The sequence below is a fragment of the Haliotis asinina genome, chromosome 7 (assembly GCF_037392515.1).
Source record: "Haliotis asinina isolate JCU_RB_2024 chromosome 7, JCU_Hal_asi_v2, whole genome shotgun sequence".
In the NCBI taxonomy this organism is placed as follows: Eukaryota; Metazoa; Mollusca; class Gastropoda; order Lepetellida; family Haliotidae; genus Haliotis; species Haliotis asinina.
In genome coordinates this window covers 43,245,989-43,262,902 of record NC_090286.1, presented here as the reverse complement: position 1 = coordinate 43,262,902, position 16,914 = coordinate 43,245,989, and the positions used below count along the sequence as shown (strand labels likewise).

Genomic DNA, 16,914 nt, shown 5'->3' with positions numbered 1-16,914 from the left:
TTGTCAACAATATTTTATTTGCGAGCGTGTTATAACTTGTTACAGTGACACCGGAGAGGGCTACCCAAACTTTGTCTTGTGGCTACAGGCCGCAGCGATCAACCAATCAAGACAAAGATTCCAACACATCGATAAACCAATTAGAACACACGTTGCAGCGGAAACCAATCAAAACATGCACTGTGATGTTTTACTGTACATCTCGCTGTGCGACATAACTATATGGCGATTGCCATACTTTAGGTTTGATGTTTTAATCAACATATGGAAAAATCTTTTAACACTTTTGTTAGTCGCAATTTTTTATTGTTTTGACTGTTATGTAAATGCATGCATAACCCTTTTTGTGTGCATTTTAATTGACGTTGAAAGATAATGATGAGCTCATTTAGTTCATTATCATATAAAAGTACATGACAACAAAATTACGCATCATATCCCAATAAAGCTGGTGCATACTGGCTGAATGGAGAGAATGAATAATTGACAGATTCGAAATACACACACTCAGTGATAACAAGCAATATATCAGCAGATTCTAAAAAACACAAAATCATGTGATGAAACGTGAAATGACGTACTCATTCGTAACCTACTCGTGTTATTTCGGTACCATTCGAGACGAACTCGTGTTATTCCGGAACAAGCGTGTAAGTATACGGAAAGGAGCGAGTGATGGCGAATGTACCGGTACACACCTACGTGGAGGCTACGGAAAGAGGCAAATGATGGCGAATGTGTTCAAACATTAACGCGTGCGTGGATCAGTGGATTCAAAGTATAATGACATTCAAATCCGGAATGCCATCAAATGTGAGGTTTAGCTCCTAAAGAATTCCAATGGAATGGATTCTAGAGTGATTCCAGATGATCTTCGTTGAACGTTTGCTGCCATTTCAATCTCCCGAGTGGGTAATGGCCATTGATCCGGGTTAGAATTGATCTTCAGCGGTCTGTTCTTGTCGTGAGAGACGACTAACGTGATCGGGAGATCAGGCTCGCTGACTTGGTTGCTACATGTCATCGGTTCCCAATTGCGTAGGATTGTCTTGTCCAGACTCGATTGTTCACAGATCGTTGCCATATAACTGGAATATTGCTGAGTGCGGCGTGTAATAAACTCACTCACTCATAATGACGTTTAGAATCTGAGGAGACTTTGTGAGAATAGAAGAAGCGGAATGAAGGAAACTGCTCATTCTGTCTGCGCAGGCACCGTTTGTCTGCGGCGTACTTTACACCGCACGTACTTTGGCATCAGAATGAGGCCGGGTTCCCAGGTAGCAGGGTTGCAGGACGGAAGTGGTTCATCGTCGGGTGGTAATATGTCAAATTGTTGAAACATCGAAACAATGAACATGAAGATTCGAGACCGGGCGAAGTTCTGTCCTGGACAGCTCCGCTTCCCTACGCCGAACTGCACAAACCTGGAACAAATGATGATTTTTTATCAAAACATGCAAAATATTATCCTCACATCTGCTTGCTAAAAAGATTCCACCATCTTAATTTGAACATATACTTTTTTCAATACGTTTTTTCTTTCTATATCATAATTTGAGTGAGTGAGTTTTCAAGGTTTATTGTGCAGGTGTTCTACGGTACAAAAGTACATGCTAACCCTTTTTTGAATACCTAAAATCTCAAACATCCACTTTTCAGAAACATATTTCCTTTTCACAATTGAATCTGTTTAGGCAGACAGCCGAGGAATTTTCTGTTGAGGACGTTTAAGATTTACCGTTGTCTGGCTTCGTTAAGAGGGCTAACGAGGCTCCCATCTTCTTCCAGGAACCTCTCTGGACGGAACTGCCATGGGTCCTCCCACTGGGCGGGATCATGGTTCATGTAGTACAGATTCGGTAGAAGCTGAATCCACAGAGGAACATCATTAGTGTTAGTGAACGAGTGAGCTACACATGCATTATTTCATCCATTATATTTAAACTCTAATCGGTTTAGCATTTGCTGAATTGTATGGAAAGACCAGTTAGTCGTTGAACATTTGAAAAACCTATGTGTGTATGAGTGATTGAGTTTAGTTTTACGCCGCTTTTAAAAATATTCCAGAATATCACGGCGGGGGACACCAGAAATAGGCTTCACATATTAAACCCATGTGGGGAATCGAACCAGGGTCTTCGGCGTGACGAGCGAACGCTTCAACCAGTGGGCTAATCCATCGCCTCAGTTTCAAGACGATAGCAGTAATATTTAAGTTAACGTTTGACAGAGCTAGTATAGAGTGTGAGTTTTATTTTAAGCCGCTTTAGGCATATTCAAGCAAAAGGAATAAAACATGTGTGTGAGGTTCCACAAACCATGCTTACCAAAGACTGTTGTGGGATACGACACCCTTTGTACTCGATCTCTTCTCTGATCATGTGTGGTAACCCCAAAGGGAGCTGACTCGTGAATCGCATCATTTCAAACAGAAAGGCATCGAAGTAGGGAGTGTTGGCATGGTCTTTCAGACTAGGTACCCTGTCTCCAATGACCTCACTGATCTCCTTCTGAAGCTTCTGTTGAATGTCTGGTCTGTGGAGAGTCATCAACATCATACCAAGTAGGGTGGACTTGGACGTCACGTACCCTGCAGGAAGTACACAAAGTAAGATCCCTAAGCAGGGTGGATATAGACACCACGTACCAACAGGAATTACACAAAGTAAGATACGTACGCAGGGTGGATATAGACACCACGAACCCTACAGGAAGTACATAAGGTAAGATAAGCAGGCAGGGTGGATATGGACACCACGTCCCCGGCAGGAAGTACACAAGGTAAGATATTGGGGGTATGAGGGTTGGATATAGACACCACGTCCCCGGCAGGAAGTACACAAAGTAAGATATTGGGGGTATGAGGGTTGGATATAGACACCAAGTCTCCTACACACCCATCATTCACATCACGTAACCCGAAGATGTGTTTATGATATCACAAGTTTGTACGATGGGCCCTTACTCCATTAACCACCATAAAGCTGCAACATCGTTGACGGTAATGTAAATTAAAATAAACTAAAACCATCAACGGCATTTTCGTGTAAATTCAGTCCAGTGTGTATGCAACTGACGCGAGTTCAACGTGAAACCTACCAGCAGCCACCAGTTCGAAGATAAGGGCAAGGACGTCATCTTTCGTCACGAGGGAGTCTTCTTTGGAGGCCTCTTCCAGAAACGTATCTAAGACACCATCTCCGGACCGGAAGTTGACCTAAACACGTGGCTTCAAGTGAGTTAAAGGTCCTGCTATAAATATTCCAGTTTCGAGACAGGAACTTGCGTTACGCTTCAAATATCGAATCCAGGTGAAAGAGCACATGTTGTGTTTGTACGTGGGTACCCGTGAAGATCAAGGTTGGAAACTGTTTTCGGTAACGCATGCTTGTCGTACGAGGCGACTAACGGAATGGAGTGGTTAGGCTCGAGTTGATATATGTCATTGTATCTCAGTTGCGTGGATTGATGAGCATGCTGCTGATCCCTGGATTGTCTTGTCCAGGCTTGAATATGTAAACCATAATACGCCGCCATATAGCTGAAATGTTGCTAAGTGCGGAGTAAAACTCACTCACTCACTGTATGTCAGCAGATGCTGGGAATGGTTGTGCTGACTGCATGTGGTTTTAACCCCGTATTGCAGCGGGGGTATGTATTTATGTTTCAATGTGTACTTGAGTGACATTTGGGGTTCAAATAATTATTTTTCCTGTAGTTTGGTCAGTCACTCAGAAAATAATTGCTATCTGCTCCTACCTTATAGTCGGTGAAGAACAGTTTGGTGAGCTTTGCCCTGGTCGCCTCAATCTTTTTCCAGCGACGACCATAGCTGTTTGGGAGATGTCGGAGAAAGGGTAGATTGGTCAGAACGGACTCTTGATCAAGGCCCAAGGACCTGTTGAGGAGGTCGTCCATCTCTCTCATGATTGCGATGTTGTCACTGCCAGGCGAGGGACGTTCACCTGTCAACTAAAGAACAATAAATGTAACATTTCAGTCGCTTGTCAGCATCACATTGCAGGAAATTAAGTGAGTGAGTTTAGTTTTCCGCCACACTCAACAGTATTCTAGCTATATGACAGCGGTCTGTAAATATTCCTGCCCGGACCAGACAATCCAGTGATCAACAGTATGACCATAGACCTACGCTGTTGGCCCCTGTCGGCGAGCCTGACCATCCGATCCTTTAGTCGCCTCTTACGACAAGCATGGGTTACTGAAGATCAGTTTTAACCGGACACTCTCTGGTCAATGTGAATTGAAGTTTGAAAACTACCATATGTTGTTGTCAAACAAAGTCATATGATCAGGGTGAATTTGGGGTTCGAAAACATACGATCCAAGGGAGGCAACCTTGCTCACGGAATGAAGTGCCTCAGACAACTGGGACAACAGAGGGTCTATCCTAACCTATTATCGTATATCCACTGAAATTCCCTGGCTATACTATACCGCCAACGCCAAAACGCCAACACGCCAACACGCCAACACCTACGCAATATCGATATGCCAAATAGTCGACATGTCAAATCAACGGCTTTGATCAGCTGAATACATATTGTGCGTACATAGTTAAGCGACTCTTTTTATCATTGGTTAAGCTTATAAATACTATTACAGAAGTGTCATTCAAATTTGTTCAGGTTGCCAGATGTTACTCTATTTCCTCCGTAAACAAGCAACTATTCCCACTATATACAACTGGAAAGTCGGTTGTGCGCAAGCGTGCTTTGGCATAGACTGTACTAATGTCATTGCCGTCCAGGAATTACAGCTGTAGTACAGATAAACGTCATAGATACGGATTACGTCGTAAATCCGCGACGTATTAATGGAGGTCCGGGTTAATGTGCGCAAAGAAATAGAAATAAAATGGTTTTGGGTGTTTATTTCTTAGTTTTGAACACAACTAATGTCTGATTATTATGATATTCTATGACTATTAGTTTTCCACACTTTGAGTTTAAATACACTCTGCAAAATCATTCGCAATTGATTACTTTACAGGAGAGCAAATTATCACGTAAAATCTTTCTAAATTTTACTTGAAAATGATCATTAGAGGTCTAGCTGGGGAAAATATGGTTATTCTAATATTTACTGAAACTGCCTCTTCCGCTGTTGCTCCTCCTTCCCCTGTTCCCCCCTGTGCTGAAACTTTGTTAAATGGCCATTGAAATTGGGTGAAAATGAAATGTGCAGTAGCAAACCCCTCTTCTCCCTCGCCCACCGTCTGGGGTAACACTACTACGAAGTAGCATTTAATATACATCATATGCATGAGGACATGTAGTTTCAAAGAAACATTATCAACCTGATAAATCCAAACATACTCACAAGAATATGAAGAACGTTCATTAGATAATCTGAGATAATCTCATGCAGCTGTACGGTGCCAGATTCAGCCTGAATGTTCAAGTCGCCAAGAGTCATCTTCATTTCGGACCTTAGAGTATTTTCAATCTTCACGCCCCCGTCCACATGCATGTTTACCGACGAGTGAAACAGTTGCCTGAGTTTCCTCAAATATTTTCCAGCATTTGAGAAGGTGATACCACAGCCTCGAAAGACATATTTGCCCACAAAACTAGGAGGTCGGTCATTGGTGATGGTTTTGTAGGCACCCGCGAACAACTCACGGATGACTCTCACGGAGTTGAGAACAACGATGGTCTGTCCGGGAATCGACACACAGAATATTTCTCCATACCGTCTAGCCCATCGTTCAAACTGAGCGTGAGCCGAATTTGAAGAACCAGCTCGGTAGAGGTCTCGTATAACAGTCAGGAGGCTTGGCCCTGGGGGTAGCGATAACTTCCTTCTGGACAGCGTCCACTTTGCAACCAATGCACTGCACCCCAAAACTCCAAGAGCCAGGGTGATGCTTGAAATGAGTTCCATTGAATGTTTGGGCGGCAAGGGACAAAATATGGAGTGTGTTTTCAATGGCTTCCCACTTGATATATAGCAAACTTGTGGGGGCGTAGCTTTAGGGCGCAGTATGCCATTATCGCCGTCAATCACTACATGAAAGAAAACACGAATAAATTGTACTGGCTGTACCAAGTATGGGCGATAAAACAAGATTCAGTGATAGGCGGATATTTATACACTTGTAAATGCGACATCACCTCCCACCCTCAACCGTTACCTATGTGGAAGATGTAAGCTGTAGTGCACGTGGTTCCTTAAGGCAGTAGAGCGTGTTCATTTAGTATGTGCCTGCAAACCGTCGCAAATATAATTCGAGACTCACTATGCGAATCAAACAAAGCCCCAACCCATCCCAGTTGAAATATACCCCGTGTGGTCCATATAACCACTGATATGTCTCCTGTGTTGTTGATAACGATGTTATGTAACCACGGCTTCACACACTTCACTTCCAAATGAGTGTCGACATACCCTCGACATACCCGCGGAAACCCTCCAGTTGTGGTACTGGTTAGTGACCCTTGCCTGCTGTGTAACAATCCGCGTATTCTGATTATGAGTATTATACTTGTATAATGTGCTTGTATGTCTCTGTTTCACCTCAAACATTCCCCATCGCACAACGATGCAACTCATACATTTTATGTGAGAGAGCTAGCTCAGTATTACACCGTAATTAACCCTATTTACTTTACTAACGCTATACCTGGTGGAAAAACAGCGAGATTCGAATCGTTTGAATCACACAGGTTGGCTGCAGTGTACGATCAGTCAACCAAACAAATAAACAAACATTGAGGGTACTATAGGGACGGACGTCCGTCCATACACTCGTATATCTATCAAGTGAGTGAATGAGTGAGTTTAGTTTTACGCCGTACTCAGCAATATTCCAGCCGTATGGCGGCGGTCTGTAAATAATTTAGTTTGGACCAGACAATCCAGTGATCAACAGCATGAGCATGAACCCACGAAGTAGGGAAGATTTAATAAGAATGGATGGAAATGCCTCAAACACGTTTGTTTGTGCTCAACGTCACACAACAATACTCCAGCTGTGTGGCGCAGGTCTGTAAATAATCGAATCTGGATCAGACAATCCAGTGACTGATATCATAAGCATAGATCTTCCAGCAGGGATGTCATGCGTCAGTCAAGTCAGAGAGTTTGACCACCCGAACCCTTTATCCGTTTCTTACAAGACCAATTCTAACCCCATTCTTAACTGTTACCTTGATCACACATCAATCAGTGTTGGTCTGCCCATTTGTCCGTATGCCCGTATGTCCGTTCTCTCCTGAATAATAAGAAAATGTGAAAACGTCTGGCGAAAAGCAAAGATGACATGAAAAAGTCTCATCGGACACACTTTGTTAAAAGCTGTTCCATGACTTTATTATTATATATTATGTCATATGAAGCCAAAATACCGTACCAAATCATTCCATGTACTTAAAAAGTGTCCCGCGAAAATATATATTCACTTGTAATGACTAATGCATGTGTTACATGATTATATAGCGCACATACAAATCTCAAAACTGAAAAATATATTGTACTATCAACTTTTGCAGAATGTAAAATATACCACTTGAAAACAACCACATTTATCGCATCACAAGATCGTGTATCTCCACAATGAAGTTTAAACAACGTACTATGAAACTTGATTTATTACAGTACATGAGACGGGATTAACGCTGAGTCACAGTATAACATACCACCTTCGTGCACGGGTGAAAATAAACAGAATGACACCTGGAGAGTTAGGAAACCCCGATGTGACGACATAGTTATTTGAACATTCCGGGGATCGTGTCCATGTGATTAGCAATCATACAAAACGACGCAGACAACGTCTTGTTCTAAAGGGAAAGATAAACATTATTGTTTATTCTCAGAGGCATAACTCTTGCCTCGCATGACCACGGTTCCCGATTTAGCACGTGTGTGTATTGAAGCAGTATATTTTTACCAATTATCCTGCTACCTAAGGCTTTGAAAATGTCTTCTTTGTTGACAAAAGTGTTTGTTATATTCGTGTCACGTTTGAATAAATAACATGAGAACATAATCTGAGTGATGTGCGGAAACTGATGCCATTGGTCGAAAAAAGCGCGTTATTGGTGGAAATTGTATTAATAAATCACTGATTATTTGTTGTTGTCGAAAATGATACACAAATCCTCTTCTGCAGCAACTACCTGCATTCACCGATTCCCTTGACAATGTCAGTGTTCTCAATACATAATGTCCTTTATTCGCAAGTGGTCAAGTGTAACACATGTTACATTAAGGGTTGGGGCAGTGGGGTAGTCTAGTGGTCAAAGCGTTGGCTTGTCACGCCGAAGCGCCTGGTTCGAATCCCCATATGGGTAAAATATGTATAGCCCATTTCTGATGTCCCCTGCCGTGATCTTGCTGAAATATTGCTAAAAGCGACGTAAAACCATACTCACTCGCTAAACTAAGGGTTGCACCTTCTCAGTAAAGAACTGAATCTTGTTCATTTTTAGTTTGATTCCCATAGGATCAAGAATATGTACTTTAATAGGAAAATGTACTCCATAATATAACATTTAAATGACAGCGTTCGTTTGCTGTGTAACGGAGCACCAATAAATAATCCAGCCAAGCGAATGGGACGATCTAATCTTGACCACACATTACTTTGTGGTTCAAGGCATGAGAGGTCAAGAAGTGATACCAAGGGACCACATTTTGGCCTATCTCCAATCTTCTTCTTAGACGGTGCTGTAGCCTAATGGTTAAAGTGTTCGATCGTCGCGCCAAAGACACGGGTTCAATTTTTCACTTGGACACAATGTGAGAAACCCATTTCTGGCGTCCCTCGTCGCGGTATTACCGGAATATTGCTAAAAGCGGCGTAAGACCCACAATTTTATTCACTCCATGCTACGTCTACAAGTCTCATTCCCGTTTGGAAAACCTCTACTGTCAGTGATTAATATCAGGATCCACGTGGTTCGGATACGGTGGTACTATTAAATAGGACAAGTGTGAATCAGAAAATATAGATATGATATCACTGTTAAATAGTCAGGTCAAGACATATATGATTTAATAATCCGACGAATTTCCAGATCAAAACTTTATCAAGTTTGTTACCCAGCATATATCCAAATGAATTAAGGGTATTACGAATCAGAGGGAGTGATGATACCAGATACACTACACTTATAGGGTCCGACCCTAATATACCGCTCAAAAAAAGTTAGGGATATTCCGTTTTGCGAGCATACCGCTAGCCAGTGCCAGTGCATATGAGAAAGAGTAATATATACCCACGCACATGAAACATTTCCAAAGGAATGGAATAAATTGTCACGTGTTTCCTTAATTTCTACTCATCATCAGCTTCCTCCCAGGCTTCATCATCTAGCTTTTTATCGATCTTCTAAATTCAATATCCCCTACCTTTCACTTATGGCATGATACAGCAGGACGTAAGTCCTCACTATACAGTAACACGCTACCTGTTGTACCCAAGCTACAGGCCGGAAAGGTGTTTATAAATCACGGTCAAACAGGAATGACATCACGTGTCACATGTCACGTGACACTGCAGCTGCGCACATTGATAGTAATATCAGCAATAACATTCTTAGTGAGATACACTTGACGTTCAATGCGGCGAGCCACAGTAGACATCATATTTATGTGTATCATACATAATGTTGTTAATCCGTATTAGTGAGTATTGGTTTTAGCAATATCCACTCAATATCACGATACCTAAAAAGGTATGGCATGTCGAACCGATTGCGAATGAATGAATGAATGAATGAATGAATGAATGAATGAATGAAAATTATTCTTCACTGCCCAGCAATTTAACAACTAACTGGAACCGGATCGGGAGTAGTTTTCATGCAAGCGAGGGAATAGCTCGCATTACATTAAATTATGTAATTCTATATTCTTCAGTATTATCATGATTTCAGATACTGTGGTCTCTCATTGGGCTTACACACTGAAGACGATGAGGAGGACAACTTGAAGAGACAATCTGGATGATACCGCACGCCTCGGTTGTTGCTGACGTGCGTTCTTTGGCCCAGTTTCGAAAACAACAGATCCGCCTGAGGGTTACTGACACAAAAACATTTTCAAGCTCACATAGACTCATTTTAACAAAGTCAGTGTAAGGATTTCGGTATAGTTAATGTTGAAAAAGGTTTCAGTTTTTCGGAAACATGTGATATTAAATAGCTCATAATTCTTCTCTTTGTTATGGTCGGTGTTCGCTACATTATTACATACTATTTTACAATGTAAACTATGACTTACTGACCCTTCTGGCGATTTAGTCCTGGAGCCTTATTTTGTCCAGCATGAACTGATCTGCGGATCACGCAGTTAAACAGTGCATGTTGACCTCGATTCACGTGACCTCCTTCCTGGACAACTCCCGGCATTACAATGGGCCACAGATTGCACCCCTGTCGTGATCGAGTCATTATATGAGTTTGTCTGTCCAGAAACGGGAACAGACATGCGCGTTGAACGCACTGGCATGTTTACGGGCACATTCCACGTACTGAATATCAAACAAGGGTTGTCTGACCTGCAGATGAAGTAAACTTCCGATGTGACTCATACACAGACCACATCTTTTGTAGATCGGGTGGAGTGGGTGTTTGAGGGATGATTAGATAGGTAGATACGGGTGGAAGGATAAGCGATTAGAGGGGTAGACATACGAGGGAATGTGCGAATAAGTCATTTGATTCACTATCACCATAGGTGGGTGGGTCGAAGGATAAATGAAATGTGGGTGGATTGAAGGATGCATGAATTGATTGACCGACATGTAGGTGGATTGAGTGATAAGTAAACTACAAGGGATTTTAAATCGATATGTGAGTGGATTGAAGGATACGAGATTTAAGGGACTGACATGTAGGTGGATTGAAAGATAAGTAAACTACAAGTGATTTGATGGACCGATATGTAGGTGGATTGAAGGATACGAGATTTAAGGGACCGACATGTAGGTGGATTGAAGGATAAGTAACCTACAAGTGATTTGATGGACCGATATGTTGGTGGATTGAAGGATACGTGATTTAAGGGACCGACATGTAGATGGATTGAAGGATAAGTAAACTACAATTAATTTCAAGAGCGGCATGTAGGTGAATTGAAGGATAAGTAACCTACAAGTGATTTGATGGACCGATATGTAGATGGATTGAAGGATAAGTAAACTACAACTGATTTCAAGAGCGACATGTAGGTGGATTGAAGGATAAGTAACCTACAAGTGATTTGATGGACCGATATGTTGGTGGATTGAAGGATACGTGATTTAAGGGACCGACATGTAGATGGATTGAAGGATAAGTAAACTACAATTAATTTCAAGAGCGGCATGTAGGTGAATTGAAGGATAAGTAACCTACAAGTGATTTGATGGACCGATATGTAGATGGATTGAAGGATAAGTAAACTACAACTGATTTCAAGAGCGACATGTAGGTGGCTTGAAGGATAAGTAACCTACAAGTGATTTGATGGACCGACATGTAGGTGGATTGAAGGATACGAGATTTAAGGGACCGACATGTAGGTGGATTGAAAGATAAGTAACCTTCAAGTGATTTGATGGACCGATATGTAGATGGATTGAAGGATAAGTAAACTACAACTGATTTCAAGAGCGACATGTAGGTAGCTTGAAGGATAAGTAACCTACAAGTGATTTGATGGACCGATATGTAGGTGGATTGAAGGATACGTGATTTAAGGGACCGGTATGTAGGTGAACTGAAGAGTAAGATATTTAATTGAAAGATGTCTAAGTGGATGGAAGGATAGGTGATTGCACTGATAGGTATATGCGTGGGTTAAAGGATAGGTGATTGGACTGATAGATATATGGCGTCTATGCATGTCGTAAGAGGTGATTAACGGGACTGGGTGGTCAGGCTCGCTGACTTGGTTGACACGTCATCGGTTCCCAGTTGGGCAGATCGACGCTCACGGTGTTGGTCACTGGATTGTCTGGTCCAGACACGATTATTTACAGACCGCCGTCATACGGCTGGAATTTTGCTGAGTACGGCGCAAAACTAAACTCACTCATTCACTCACTTGATAGATATACGAGTGTATGGACAGATAGATGGGGTAGATAAAAAGGTGGATGGATGAATAAATAGTAGCATGTATATCGTGTGTGCCCGTGGATGGACAGATTAGTGCATAGATGAATAAACTGTGTATTGGTGAATACATGGTGGATAAATGTGTAGATCAATGTATCAGTTAAAACGTGATAGACGAATAGACATATGCTAGGAATGACAGAAGGCACAAACTGCAAGATTTAGTGAGTGGGTGTATAACTGGGAAACAGATTTGTCCATACTGTCAGATAATTAACGACGAACAGAAAACTATATCTTTATCAAAGGAACTATTTCGCGTTGATGGTTATTCTATTATAAAAAGCCGTTACCAAAATTATCCCAGTGACGAATATTTGCTGTGACAGCTAGTCATCCTTTGCTTGTACAGCGTGATGTGGGATATTCAAAGAGCGGTGATTTGGAGGTCTCATAATTGTCTACCCAAATACGGGTATCGTAGAGGTAAGTCGAAAATGAAATAGCATGTGTGGTTTTACTTTAGTGGCAGGAATAATTTACTCTGACAATGAAATACCACGGACGCCTGAGGGAATTGCTAAAGGTATCAATGTGATAAAACAAGAGATGAAAATGTAAACCTGCTCTTCTATTTACTTTTACAGCTCATAATGATCATGAAAGTTAATCATATTTGAGGTCTTTTGACGTATAATTAGTATGGGTAACATTACTTTGCATTTTAACCCAGAAGGGTCCGTCTTTCAAAGACCGAGCGAAAACTCATAAAGAAGCATAAATCTTTAAAAAGATCTTTTCACAGCAAGATAAAAGAGTCAAAGCGTGGGATGAAATTTTGTGTGCACTTATATGATTCACGGACGATTTTTAATGATAATGTAGGGATGGATGTATGGATCGATCATGGATGGAGAGACTTTCGGAGGAAGGTTGGGACGGACGGATGGATAGATGGATGAGAGAGAGATGGAGGCAGACTGGGACGGACGGATAGATAGATGGATGGAGAGAGAGATGGAGGCAGACTGGGACGGATGGATAGATAGATGGATGGAGAGAGGGATGGAGGCAGACTGGGACGGACGGATAGATAGATGGATGGAGAGAGGGATGGAGGCAGACTGGGACGGACGGATGGATAGATGGATGGAGAGAGGGATGGAGGCAGACTGGGACGGACGGATAGATGGACGGATGGAGAGAGAGATGGAGGCAGCCTGGGACGGATGGATAGATAGATGGATGGAGAGAGAGATGGAGGCAGCCTGGGACGGATGGATAGATAGATGGATGGAGAGAGAGAGGGATGGAGGCAGACTGGGACGGACGGATAGATAGATGGATGGAGAGAGGGATGGAGGCAGACTGGGACGGACGGATGGATAGATGGATGGACGGTGGATGATGAGAGAGAGATGGAGGCAGACTGGGACGGACGGATAGATAGATGGATGGAGAGAGGGACGGAGGGAGATAGGGACGGACGGATAGATAGATGGATGAAGGGATGGATAGATGGACTGACGGATAAGCTGTGGATATAATTTACACTATAAGTTGTAGTTTGTTTTCACTTTCACTTTTGGGTTAGTGTAAAAGCCAGTCACAATGAGACGCCCCCTCTCACTCTCTGAACAGATAGTTTCCAACATGGGTATAAAATAAGTTGTTTACTGGTCACGAAGGGGGCATGTTTTGATGTACCCTCAATGTTTGTTTATTTGTTTGGTTGACTGATCGTACACTGCAGCCAACCTGTGTGATTCAAACGATTCGAATCTTGCTGTTTTTCCATCAGGTATAGCGTTAGTAAAGTCGCCGCGGTGTAATTCGCCTGGTGGTGTGGTTTGGGAGTGGGTTGGGGGGCTGTGGGGGTGGGAGGTGGGCAGTGTTTTTGAGGTTTGTTTTGGGGATAGTTTTTGGTTTAGTTTCGTTTTTTTAGTCATGTGGAGTGAATACATTCCTTTCCTTTGCTTGACTTGATTAGAAAAGAAGTCTAGTCTCTTGTCCGTTAATTATCATATTATCATTATGGTTAAGTATTGCACAATTTGCCTTCAGGTTATAGGGCTCCGGGTTGTCTATGTCAGTGCCCTGGATTCCTTATTTCTTTTGTTGCTGTAATCATATGTAATTAAGTGTATCATTCTGGTACTGATCATCTGTCCGATGGGCTGTCCGCAACTTCACGTTATTAATTGAGGGTGGATTTCAGGGCCATAGCAGTGTATATGCCAATCAAAAAGGTCATACACTGATGTACAAAAAAATAATTTTAAAAAATATAGGAGGAGAACTGCCTGCAAATGCTTCAAGTGCCATCCAGTGTATCAATTCATGATATTACGAAATCACACAAACATTACGCCATACCTTATGCTAATATTGCTTTATGAGACTGATTTTTATCACATTATTGTAGCGTGTAAGAATTATTGCAAAATCTGACGAGTCAGTGAGTGAGGTTGGATTTAGGCCATGTTTAACAATATTCCATCAATATCGCGATGAGTACAACAGACACAGGCTTCATACAATGTATACATGTGGGGAATCGAACCTTATTCTTCAGCGTGACGAGTGAAAGCTTTAACCAACAGGCTACCTCACCGCCCCAGAATGATATGGCATGTGTAGGGGTTCGAATCTCAGCAGCGGGACATATTTTGAGGTTAGGGGAGGTGACAGAGTTTAACGTTGCTTTCAAGGTTGAGCTTTCAAAGCGAAGCGCATTCACTCATACGCAACGAGCATACGTCCGTGCTTGTGCAACAAACACGCTTTGATGGTTTTGATCGACGTGGCTCCTGATAGTAGCAATTTTCTTGATTTTTTTTTCAGAAGGCAAAGACTGTAGCTCCTCTTTCCCATGTCCACGAATCACTTACATCAGAAGCTGCATATACACATATATTCATTTGATGACGCATGCACCCTTCATTGTTCCCTGCCAGAGTACCCTCGGTGTACATTCTTCCATACTGGTTTTTACTGAACCTCTCGGTGTCCGATAGCGTCTATTATGTACAACGTTTCAACGTCTTTTCGAATTATGGGATATAATTTGAGCATCAAACCACCCCGGACATACACTCTATCCGATACAACGTGGAGGTCGGCGAATAATTTGAACAGAGTTAGGCAAGTACAACAGTTCGGTATTTGATATGTCATGCGCAAAGTGCATGAGAACAAGTAGGGCGAAGAACGGAGGTCGGAGATTTTTAACAATTAGCAAAATCTCTGACTACGTTACCTGGTAGCTTGAGTACAGTGCAAACAAAATGTGGAGCATAATATTTTTTCATAAAGTATCCATTATCACTTTGAGTTTGTTGTCACAAATCTACTGGCTAACAGTAGTGAGTGAGTGAGATGAGGCGAACACTCTCTTGAACAATATTCCAATTATATCAGGTTGGTGTGGGAAAGGGTGGGGTAGCATAGTGGTTAAGGCATTTGCTCGTCATGCCGAAGACTTGGGTTCGATTCCCCACATGGGTGTAATGCGTGAAGTGTTTCTGGTGTCCCCGGCCGCGATATTGCTGAGTTAAAAAAAAAAACACACAAAAACATGTTTACATTCGTTTACAATTCGTTAAATCTTGAAACATTATCTTTTAACATAATGGTTCGGTATATAATTTTTCCGATGATATTTGAAGCAAGGGCAGGAAAAAATAATTAAATTCATCGCCAACATCGCACGTGTGGCAGGGGTTTGTGGTCCCTTAAGTTTGTGCCACCTGACTACTTCTGTTGATAGACGATGTCAGGAAGTTTGTTGCTCTATAGTTTATGGTGGGATTACGAATGACGTAGTACTACGAGCGCCATGTCTACCGCGACAGTCCTTCGCAAGTCTATGTTTCCATTCTGCCGTGAGAGGGATTGTGCGACATACTACCTATGTGAGGTCGATACCTCTAATAATTCCTTTAACTTCGAATATAAACCAGACTCTATCAGGTTAAGACATGCATTCTCTTGAACGAAATGTAATTAAGTACATAGTGAATAGTTTGTATAACAACAAACGGGTTCTAGAACGAATTTTGCACAATTGAGATTTTCAATGCGTGACAGTCTACTGGCAAACAAGGATAAGTTGACAAGAAGTAGGCAGTGTAGGGCAGTGAGCAAACCCATTTGGTTTGTGAAAGGGCGAACATATGTAGGCTAGTGTACGTGCAGTGCATGGCGATATGCTCATAAGACTTTCACGTGCTTCACCCATCGTACTGCACTTGATCGCTGGCAACCTGCAGTCTCTTCGCTCACAATGGCAAGCGCCAGTGGGCGGCATTCATACAAGCCAATATGGGCAAATTGTCAGGTCCTTGTTCCACTTACCCTTGTTTTTCAGTAGGTCGCTGTACCGGTGGACATTTCCGCTATTGTTGTGCAGCACTGAGGTCCTCGTTCCTAATGTTGGATCTTTTCTAATTCTGATACTCAAAAAGCAACGACAACAGCTATTTTGGAAGAGATGCAGTTCTGACGAGTGTCCTATAATTCCTATGACTCGGGTTCGACTCCGTGAAAGGTTACAGAAGGCGAAGCTCATTCTTGGAGTCCACCGCCGTCAGAATATTATTAAAGGCTACGTAAATCCATATTCATGTCCTGTATACTTAAATGGGCAAACAGTTCAAAGTAGTAGTTTGTTTAACTACATTGTGAATACGATCAATGTTTCGGTCACATCAATGAATGGTAGTTTGTTGGGGAAGTGGATTCCAAAGCGTTGCTGGTCTCAGATGTTCAGCACGTCCATGGTTATGGTGCTGACAAACCTAGCAACACAAGCGAACCGGGATTTGAGTCTACGATAATAGAT

At 42.1% G+C, this 16,914-nt stretch overlaps 1 protein-coding gene across 1 annotated transcript; it reads right to left on the bottom strand.

Moving 5' to 3' along the window:
- Nucleotides 1-10,385, bottom strand: LOC137291064 (farnesoate epoxidase-like). Its single transcript, XM_067822341.1, has 8 exons — nucleotides 10,256-10,385; nucleotides 7,173-7,237; nucleotides 5,344-6,029; nucleotides 3,763-3,975; nucleotides 3,103-3,220; nucleotides 2,331-2,593; nucleotides 1,742-1,869; nucleotides 1-1,427 (listed from the first exon to the last, which is right to left on the bottom strand). Exons 2-8 carry the CDS (start codon nucleotides 7,183-7,185, stop codon nucleotides 1,196-1,198), a joined length of 1,653 nt encoding a protein of 550 aa, XP_067678442.1. The 5' UTR covers nucleotides 7,186-7,237; nucleotides 10,256-10,385; the 3' UTR covers nucleotides 1-1,195.
- Between the last annotated feature and the right edge of the window lie 6,529 nt (nucleotides 10,386-16,914).